This window comes from Anopheles coluzzii, chromosome 3, assembly GCF_943734685.1.
Source record: "Anopheles coluzzii chromosome 3, AcolN3, whole genome shotgun sequence".
Taxonomy (NCBI): domain Eukaryota; kingdom Metazoa; phylum Arthropoda; class Insecta; order Diptera; family Culicidae; genus Anopheles; species Anopheles coluzzii.
This window is the reverse complement of record NC_064671.1, coordinates 39606027-39616818: the sequence shown is the minus strand read 5'-3', so window position 1 is coordinate 39616818 and position 10792 is coordinate 39606027. Positions and strand designations below refer to the sequence as shown.

Here is a 10792-nt window from a genome sequence, read left to right as displayed (position 1 = left end):
CAGCCAGGCTTGTGGTACAATCGTCAACTCGTACGACTTAACAGCATGCCCGTCATGGGTTCCAGGCCCATACGGACCGTGCCGCCATACGTAGGACTTGACTATCCTTGAGATTAATCCAATCCATAAGTCACTGAAAGCCACAAGTGGTACAGGCAGGCCTTGACCGACAACGGTTGTTGAACCAAAGAAGAAGAAGATTCAGAATGCATAACATTCCTGGGACTAATCCCAAACCTATGTCGATCCTGATATAAAGAACTCATTCTGGTGCTGGATTCCAATCCCATAAAGGTGTTTAATTTAGTCGTGAACCTGTCCCTGGAACTGATCCTAGTCCTTTTCCAGACGTATAATTGATCCCGATCCAATACCGCAGTGCTCTGAAACCTTTTTGGGATAACGATCCACTTTAACGGTTTGAAAATACAATTAGTCGCGGGGCACATATATTTAAGGCATATATTTTGTGGAGTAGGTTCAAAGCTTTTTTATAATAAATATATACAAATCTTATTCTAGACATGCCTGTTGAAAATATTATCATGATTTTGGAAGACTAAATTGCACGATTTGTAGTGTAATAAGCCTTTTTTATATTTAAAAAAATCAATTACTTCACTTCATACCGGGCCTATAATATATCTTCCCTCTTCTCCCTTATCTTCACTTATCTACTGAAACTGCTCCAAAAACCGTACCGGACCAGGTATTGAAACCGAACTAGAGCTAGAGAGCACATGCATCCAACAACCCTCTCCTCCCCATGGACCGAGGAATCTTTGCACCGATGACCTAATCGAACCACCTTTGCCCGGTGCAGCAAAGGGTGACTTGGGTGATGGGCAGAGTACGCTTGGTCAAGATGATGTAGGTCCGATCGGGGATGTTAATGCAAACTAGCGAATTTACGACCATTGAAATGGCACTGCTTTGGAATGTTTACTGGCCATCCTTTCAGCGTGCCAGGGCCGTTTGGAAATGAATGTTTGATCCCGGTTTAGCTTTTGCGTTTTACAAAATTGCGAATGTGTGTTTTAATTATTAAACCTCCCATATGAGCCCTTTAGCAAACACCATACATCATCAACAAGTTGTCAAGAAGGTCAAACATGTTTCAACTTCAGCTGCGCAACGCACGACGCCTCCCGTTCGCGTTATGTCACGTGAGCTTCTCTGGCGATCGTGCGTGACTACCACAACAAAATACGACTTACAAAACAAAAAAACGCAAACAAACGAACTGCAATTGAGTTCACTTAACGCTGACTGATTTGTGTTCCAATTGCAGTGCGCAACTCTGGGCGGTACGGAGACACGGCTGTGAACGGCAGGCGTGAAGCGACACACCCCAACCCACCCAGCCCAAGATGAGCAGCTCGGGCGGAAGTCCCTCGAAGAAGGGCACCACCAGCGTGGACATGCAAATGTTCGCCACCAATGGGAACACGATCGTCGACGAGAGCTACGAACCGCATTTGCACCGGAACCGGCCGCACCCGACGACGTGAGTGACACGTGGTGACACCAGCACACGTACAGGATTGCCATTTCGTTGCACAATTGTTCACGCCACATTTCCATTCCGCAGCAACTTTGAAACGTTGGTCCACCTGCTGAAGGGATCGCTTGGCACGGGCATTCTCGCGATGCCTCAAGCCTTCTACAATGCAGGCTACATCTCCGGCGTGGTGAACACGATCTTGATCGGCATCCTCTGCACGTACTGCCTGCACGTGCTCGTCCAGGCGCAGTACGCCCTGTGCAAGCGGCATCGCGTGCCGATCCTCACCTACCCGATCTCGATGAAGATTGCGCTCGAGGAGGGCCCGGAATGTTTGCGCCGGTTCGCCCCGTACGCTGTGTAAGTACGCTTTTCGAAGGGAGACTTGCTTTCTTGGTACCGGTCTAATCTCTGGACGCGCACTCTATTTCCAGCGTCATCGTGGATGGTTTCATGATCGTTTATCAGCTCGGTATTTGCTGCGTGTACATAGTGTTTGTGGCGACCAACATTAAGCAGGTGAGCGAACTGATCGAACATGCTTTCGTTTCGTGAGCATTCAATGGAATTTGAATCTTTTCGTAGCTGGTGGACTACTACTGGCTCGAGCTGGATGTGAAAATTCACTGTCTGATCCTGCTAGTGCCGCTGATCGGGATCAACATGATCCGGAACCTGAAGGTGCTGTCGCCGTTCTCAACGCTTTGGTTAAGTTACCAGATTTTTGTTACCATACCAGAACTTACACTGAAACCGTAACGGTTCTGGAACTGACCCTGACCCCATGCAGATCGTGTAACATTTACCTATGGGTACTGGAACTAATCCCAACCCCATATTGGTCCCTTTTATAATTTGGTACCATAATAGTATCTGAATATGTCTTAGTCATGGAACTATCCAGTCTAGTCCAATTGTTTTCCTATTATTTTAGATTTTTGTTTTAACATCACTACAGTACTATCGTCAACTCGGCCGACTTAACAACATGCCCATCCTGGGTTCAAGCCTCGTATCGACCGTCGCTATAAAAAAATATTGACTATCCGGATGCGTGGTACTTAATAAGTATCGAAAGCCTGTATAGGCCGGCATGACCCGTTGCTCCTAAAAAAAGTTAATTGTTTCAGGTACTTTTTGTAGAAATGTCTCCGCGTCATTTTCATTCATCCGGATCCGGATTGCAGTCACCAAAAGTAGGACACCTATCTTCTGACTTTGAGGATTCCTGGACAGTTCCTTAGACCAATTATTAGAAAACTTTCCTCGCACTTCATGAAATTCTTGAAACTATGAAGCTATACTTTAAACAATTATTAGACAAATGTATGAAAGAATCTCAAAAAAAACAGCACTCAACTATATCTGACTAACTATTCTGACTGTATCTTGTATCTTTCTTTCCTAGATTCTCGAAAAACTCAAAATCATGTCGTCGTTGCATTTTCTATTACCAAAGCGGTTGCCATTACACGGATATAACTAAGCAAAAAGCATCCAAGCCTGCAAAAAGCATCCAAGCATCCAAAGCATGATCAGCCTTTACTAGAATTTTATTACAAAGAAGATAATTTGCCTAACGCCACATCAAAGCAAAATGTTGAAGGTGCAATATAAACCTGGCATCCTATTAAAATAACGACATAAATAAAATGTCCTTGTGGACTTCAATGTTCAAGCTATAAGAGACATAGCTTGAGGTATAGATAGGCTATCAAATTGGAAGATAAGTCATTAATAAAAATGGGTAGTGTTTGTAATCAGTTTTGCCTTGCAAAATATTGACTTCAATATCAGTCCAACATATCTCAACAATTAGACGTCAAATTAGATCAAGACTTTTCCCACCACGTGGATATACTATGTGGAGATACTTTCATATAAGTATGTCGTGGGATACTTAGTTTAAGACAAAAACTGTTCGGGTTTATTAAAGGAGTTAAATATAATTCACGTCTAAGCTCTTGAACTGTTTTAAAATTGCAAAACTTTTCAACAAAGCATTTTTTTTTTCATAGATTTCATACCATGTGTTCATCTATAAAAATAATTAAATATCTTTGTACCTTATCTATTTATTTTGTATGATGTTCACTAGCTCTTAGTGACGTCTTACCTCTTGCGTAAAGTTAGCATTTTTTATTTATACAGCTTATTTTTCAAGCAACGATTAAACGCACCTTATGTGAAGTTAATTCAGAACTGTAGGAGAAACCGATTTAACGCCACTTAACAAAAACTAAGCACTGCGCAATTCTTCATCATCACCAAGTGCAAAACTGTTCCATGTATTTGTAAAACAAAATTTTATTCCTTTTCATAATGTTCATACTATTCGTTCAATCGTATCAAACTTTAATGAATCATCTTAGTGAAATAAGTAATAGAAGTAATTATGTATTAAAACATCCAAAATATTATGTATTGAAACAAAAATGTAATTTGCAGTATTACATGAAATATCAAATAAAATGCTTAGCATTGCAAAAAATATTTTGAAAGATATCAAATTAAAAAATTGTGTAATGATATATACTTCCGTGTGTTGCGATGTACTATCGAACCCAAAAGAACATAATCAATACTGAAATACATGGTCTGTAGAAAAACTATCGTTTTCTTTAACTTGCAGAAGGTCCGGTTCAACCTTAATTCTTAATTAATCTGATAACTTATATTACTAATTTGGAAGATCTCGAGTTACGGCACATTTCACTATTCTTGGTTTAGATACACGCTTTTGCTTTAAGTTTTTCTTTCATAATTTAATAACATATGTAGATTTTCTGTTGAGCCAGTTTCAGGAATTTTCCTCTCACGCTGCCTCGGACTTTATTCTTGCGTGTAATGATGCTGTTTGACTACTTGTATAGACAATTTCTTAGGTATTGTTATTTATGACCACTCTCGCAACGCGTTCCACGAGTTGCTAAGATGCCATTTAAAATGTGTTTAAACTAACATTTAGTTGTATACCATGTGCGCATAATGCAAAACTACACTTGTTGTATAAACCAACGACTACTTGGTATAAACTTTATCTTGTAGAAACGGTACCAATGAAAACTGGCAAATTGTTGTTTACCATTTATATTTGTTGTCATGCCACTGACATTCGAACCACCACATCGCCGATTCTAACGTTATCAAAGAAAGCTAAGAAAAAAGTGCCGCGAAAATCGAAAAACGACCACGACCATGAAATGAAGTTAGACTATTGTTCTATATTAAAACAAGAAAGAAATGCTGTAAACGATGAGTTAAAACCTCGTTTTCAAGTTTGAGTTATTTAAATAACATTGCTTTTAGAACAAAACTGCTCGTTATACTGTTTTGTGTGCTTTACACATTTTAGTGCATAGTAAGTGGAACAATTATATAAAATATTGATGTTTCAGTTTCTGTCAATATACTGCATGATCATCACGAAAAACTGGTACAGAACCTTCAACACCTGCAAAGAAAATAAAACTATATACAACCATTTACTGGAATAAACTATTATGAGCTATTATATACACTCATGTACGCCTCGAAGTTCATGGGATGAAAGCCATACGCCGTCAGTATCATCGGACATTGCTGTCTGCTCATAAGAAATCTAAATTCTTTCTGTTCCTGCAACGGAAGCTTATACCAAGGCATAGAGATGATCTTGTTATACATTGCGTCAATCTATTAAAAATAAGTTATAACTTGTCAGAAAAACTACGCATACCATATTGTGTATGATAATTGTACCTTAAGCTCTACCAAATGTCCAATCACAAAGAACCCTGATAGTTGAACGAACATCACATACAGGTAGGAATATGTTGGATACCAATCCGTCTGCAATAAAATACAAGCCAGCATATAATTACTAGGTTCTATTAGATTTTGTATCTCAATCAAACAGCTATGTACTTATGTTTTTATATGAAAATTTTGTATGGCTCTTCTTACTTAATAGTTCAACATGATTTTTTTATTTTTTTTTTGTTGTTCCGTGGTGCTTCTGAAGGGCCAATCAATAAATTTCAATGTGAAAACATATCGTCATTGCATAACCTAAGCTCGAGTTCCAATAACAGAAAGTTTCTTTTTATCAATAATTGTTTGACTATCACATTTTCAGTTTAAATCAGTTTAAAAGGGTTCAGGTAATTTAGTTATTTTTAATGTGCCGCATCTGTCCAATAGCGTTACTAAATAAATAAATAAATAAATAAATACATAAATAAACAAATAAATTCCAATGTATATACATCATTATGTTCAGATCAGCTATACAATTAAACCATACACTTCGCTTATTACATTAGTCTATCAATAACAACCGGTGGCATTTTTACACCCAACAGTATCCGCGCCATCCTCAAGCATTATTGTTGGGGCTTTTTTGAAAGAAAGTGCCCAACGACCTGTCATCGTAAAAGACATAAAATGAGCGGCAGGCAAGATACGTGGTCTTATAAACTAGTGGAAAAAACTGGCTATTTTTTGTGAAGCGTTTCACTCAATAAATACTTGGCAAATAATTCTATCCATTTTAGTTGTTTAGCTTCAAACAATTATACTTCAATAAACTTTGTTTGTACCTTAGAAGTATGTAACAGGTTGGCTGATAAGTCCCCGGTCTAACAAAGAAAAACACATTTTTTTGTCAAAATTCGTTTTTATTATTCAACATAGTTCCCTTCAAGAGCGATACAACGATTATAATGACCTTCCAATTTTTTGATACCATTTTGGTAGTACTCCTTCGGTTTTGCCTCAAAATAGGCCTCAGTTTCGGCGACCACCTCTTCATTGCAGCCAAATTTTTTCCCTGCGAGCATCCTGTTGAAGTCTGAGAACAAGAAAAAGTCGCTGGGGGCCAGATCTGGAGAATACGGTGGGTGGGGAAGCAATTCGAAGCCCAATTCATGAATTTTTGCCATCGTTCTCAATGACTTGTGGCACGGTGTGTTGTCTTGGTGGAACAACACTTTTTTCTTCTTCATATGGGGCCGTTTTGCAGCGATTTCGACCTTCAAACGCTCCAATAACGCCATTTAATAGTCACTGTTGATGGTTTTTCCCTTCTCAAGATAATCGTTAAAAATTATTCCATGCGCATCCCAAAAAACAGAAGCCATTACTTTGCCAGCGGACTTTTGAGTATTTCCACGCTTCGGAGCCGGTTAACCGGTCGCTGTCCACTGAGCTGACTGTCGATTGGACTCAGGAGTGTAGTGATGGAGCCATGTTTCATCCATTGTCACATATCGACGCAAAAACTCGGGTGTATTAAGAGTTAACAGCTGCAAACACCGCTCAGAATCATCAACACGTTGGTGTTTTTGGTCAAATGTGAGCTCGCGCGGCACCCATTTTGCACAGATCTTCCGCATATCCAAATATTGATGAATGATATGACCAACACGTTCCTTTGATATCTTTAAGGCCTCTGCTATCTCGATCAACTTCATTTTACGGTCATTCAAAATCATTTTGTGGATTTTTTTATGTTTTCGTCGGTAACCACCTCTTTCGGGCGTCCACTGCGTTCACCGTCCTCCGTGCTCATTTCACCACGCTTGAATCTTGCATACCAATCAATTATTGTTGATTTCCCTGGGGCAGAGTCCGGAAACTCATTATCAAGCCAAGTTTTTCAAGACGTCAAATTTTGACACGAATCATTTGAAGGTTGGTACTATATAAAAATAATATGCATTTAATACTAGCGACGCCATCTATGTGTCAGACCGGGGACTTATCAGCCAACCTGTTAAGTTATTGAACCATCACAGCTCATCAAACCATTACACCATGCCCTTTATGCTCTTAATTCTCTATAAATGTCTATTGAGTGAAAGACAAGTGAGTAACTACAATTAGCGACACATAGTTTTTGAATGAAACTAGTTAAATTGGCCCGTTTTCAGGACTACTTAAAAGATCTTCGGGACTTACGCATTATAAGGGATGTATTCAATTCAAACGTCTTGAAACATGCGGCGATTGATCATCATTTTTCAGGGAGGTACACAGCTCTGACAGATTGTGCTTCGTTTGAGAGCTTATAGACACTTTAGAAAATCTCAAATCTCGCCTCTGTTTTCATTTTAATGTATTAGATATCCCGAATCTTATTTTAAAGCAGCCCACTGGCCTGTGTTTTTGAGTTTCCATCATCGGAATTAAAGTCTTGAACTGATTACTTTGTGTCATAGCCTGTTGAATTAAACTAGTTGGGTCTAATTTGTTTTAATTTAGGGGTACATATTCAAATGAATTGAAAAAAGAAAATATATTTGACCTTAAACCAAAATTTCTAAAAATTAAGGAAAAATCTGAATCCTAATCAAAAATTAAATAGCCCATTATATAGTTCACCATCGCAACGGAGAAAAGGAGAAGGATGTTAACTTTGGATGGTCTATAGCAACCACTCTCTCGTTGTCAAGCGTGTTTCTATGCAATTGCTAAAGTGTTTCACGGTGTTACTGCTAAAACGTAACGCTTCTTGGCGCGTTGGATTGTTTATAAACCAGATAAATACTAAACAAACAACGATGATCAAGCAATAATTCATGCTTACAGTACAATAGAGAAATATGCCAAACTTGATAAGTGATTTAAAAATTAATAGCCAAATTTCATATCAAAATACCTATCTGATGACCCATTCAACACCCCAGAAGCTGTTCACAGTACTTTTAAATGTTGCTAAAATAGTGTTTTAATTTTATTGCAAACTCTGTACAAAATATCATAATGTTTAGTTACTTGAATAGCCGTTTGTAATTCATCCTTTTTTGTAAAACTTACTTAACCATTTTAGTTAACCTACCATTATCAAAATATAGTATACCTACCAAAAGCACCAAAAGCATTGCGTCACATATTGACAAAGTTGCAGTTGCAACCTGTGCTAAACACATGAGTCCAAAAATGTTTTCAATTGTGCTGAAAAAGCTTTAGAAAACATGAACAAACAATCACATATCCTGGAACATCGATCAATCTTGTCTTACTTTACCTGGTTGACTGCTGATGATCGTGCATGCACTGGACCCACTTGTGACGTAATTCTGCAGAGTGTTCTTCATTCTTAGAGGGATCATTGAGTATGTTTTCTAGCTCCCTAAGATGCACTATCGAAATGTCTGCCCTAGCCATAGCGTACATTGCGTACATGAAAAAAACAAAATCGGACAGTATTGCTCCCAGAACTCCAATTGCCAACAGATTAATTTGAAAACACATCGTTACTGCGTACCCTAAAGAAGAGCTCAAATCGAAGAACGGTAGTTCGTACAGAAACAAAGGCACCACTACTCCCGTTGCAAAGTAATAAAATGCTGGATAAAGTCCGAATGCGACTGCAGCGAAAATATATGACGCGCTCATCAAACGATGCACTATCCAAAGAATGCGACCTGTACGTCTAAGCACAGCAATTTCCTGCTCAGACCCATTTTGATAACGTTTAAGCACTTCTTGTTCCAGTTCAGCGGTAACTAACATAATTTCTTGGGCTTTAGAATGTCCCACAAAGAATTTGATGTAGAGCTAAAAGTAAATACATTGTATTCGTAAGCCATAATCTTGATTTCAACACTTCCTACCTGTACAGCAGTTCCCATCGTTATGAGGACCTTCATCATATGAATTGGATCATCGATGTACTTTCTTAGTGTCCAAACAGTACTGACAAAATATACTGTTATATGAAACGAAACGTAATACGAAGCTGGCACGAACTTTCCTGGTGCTGTCCAAATCTCAACCCCGGCCACTTTTGAGTACACAATCAATGATTTCATCAATTTACGAAAGCCCTCAACATTTGCCATTGATGTAGTAAATTTTATCTAGGAAATGTAAACTATTTAACAATTTTTGCTTAATAATACACAGTGTGACGCAAAATTTGATGTTCTACACGAACAAATATGTCACTGCTTAACAACTGTCAAATCTACGAGCAACTGATTTTTAAGGCTCAATTGTAGAGTTAAGAAGTACCATTTACAGACTAGCATGCTAGAAAATTATTTATTAATTAGCATGGGAATTATCTGCAATCAGTTTCGCTTTGCAAAACATTTACTCGAACATCAGTCCAACATATCTCAGCAATTAGTCTAATTAGATCTAGAGTGCAATTGATGGGAACTTTTTCCCCCACAGTCCATGTGGAGACATTTTCATATAAGTGTGCCGTGGGATACTTTGTATAAGACAAGCACTGTTCAGATTAATTGGAAAACAGCTATATCTCAGCAATTGAACTGAATTAAAAATACAAGGCTCCATAATAAAATGTAATCTTGATAGCATACGTTCCACAAACAAACTTCTTATATCTATTATCCACTTATTTTTCTTCTATTATCCACTTAGCTCTATACTGATCAAGCACGACTTGTACAAATTTTAATCATTTTAATCGTATAGGATGACAAAGATCAAAATGTAAATAATAATAAGAATGATAATAATAATAATAATAATAATAATAGTAATAATAATTATAATAATAGTAATAATAATAATAAAAAGTCTTAAACACTGCGGCAATTCCGCTCCTCGTGAATTAAATAAAAAAATAATACCAAAATAATAATTTTGACTTGTAGGAAAAAATGACCTGACTTATTAACAAATTCATCAAACATGCTAGGATTGCAGAGTTATTTCTTAAAGTGAAGCTCTAGATTGTTGTTCTGTAAGCTGGAGCAACATCAGCTGTTATTACTCGTTATTTCAATAATGTTTTAGATTCTGCATTCTATGAGGTGTTAGAAGTGGCACTTACAATTTGTTTCACCGCGGCTGAATGAACCGTCGTTGCAATTGGTGAAGTTTTTTTTTTTGGTGCATACCAGGATATGACAAACAAAATAAAATGTGATACCAACGGGTCATCTTACATCTTACCCTTCATGGTATTCATCTTTACCACATCAGGTGATCGTCTTATCCGAACATTTCAAAGTGCACGAAAACACATTTTTTTATTAAGGGAAAAAATATAAAAATTGACAAATACTTTCAAGATTTGACACATTTCCTAATGAAACATTAATCAAACATAAAGTATGAAGTTATTCATGGTCTCTGTATTTAAATTTTCCTACATTTTAATTTTTTCTTAAGGTATCCGTCTCTGCCTACTTTCCATTATATGCCGGCGTTCCTCCGTCGAACGTTACGCCAAGTAGAAGAAGAAGCTTTGTACTAGTTATCAAAGATGTCTTCTCCTTCGTTAAAAATTCTAATATACACAGCTTATCTGCTCTTTTGCAAATGGGT

The 10792-nt window shown here is 37.6% G+C and overlaps 2 protein-coding genes across 2 annotated transcripts; one reads left to right on the top strand and one right to left on the bottom strand.

Annotated features, from left to right (window-relative positions):
- Nucleotides 1-533: 533 nt before the first annotated feature.
- LOC120958190 (proton-coupled amino acid transporter-like protein CG1139) lies at nt 534-2278 on the top strand. Its single transcript, XM_040380816.2, has 4 exons — nt 534-1507; nt 1592-1864; nt 1939-2023; nt 2090-2278. Exons 1-4 carry the CDS (start codon nt 1371-1373, stop codon nt 2261-2263), a joined length of 669 nt encoding a protein of 222 aa, XP_040236750.1. The 5' UTR covers nt 534-1370; the 3' UTR covers nt 2264-2278.
- Nucleotides 2279-2405: 127 nt separating this feature from the next.
- LOC120958189 (odorant receptor 67d-like) lies at nt 2406-9450 on the bottom strand. Its single transcript, XM_040380815.2, has 6 exons — nt 9103-9450; nt 8514-9046; nt 8350-8449; nt 5246-5335; nt 5024-5179; nt 2406-4958 (listed from the first exon to the last, which is right to left on the bottom strand). The coding sequence occupies exons 1-6, from the start codon at nt 9328-9330 to the stop codon at nt 4899-4901; spliced, it is 1167 nt and encodes a 388-aa protein (XP_040236749.2). The 5' UTR covers nt 9331-9450; the 3' UTR covers nt 2406-4898.
- Nucleotides 9451-10792: the final 1342 nt, after the last annotated feature.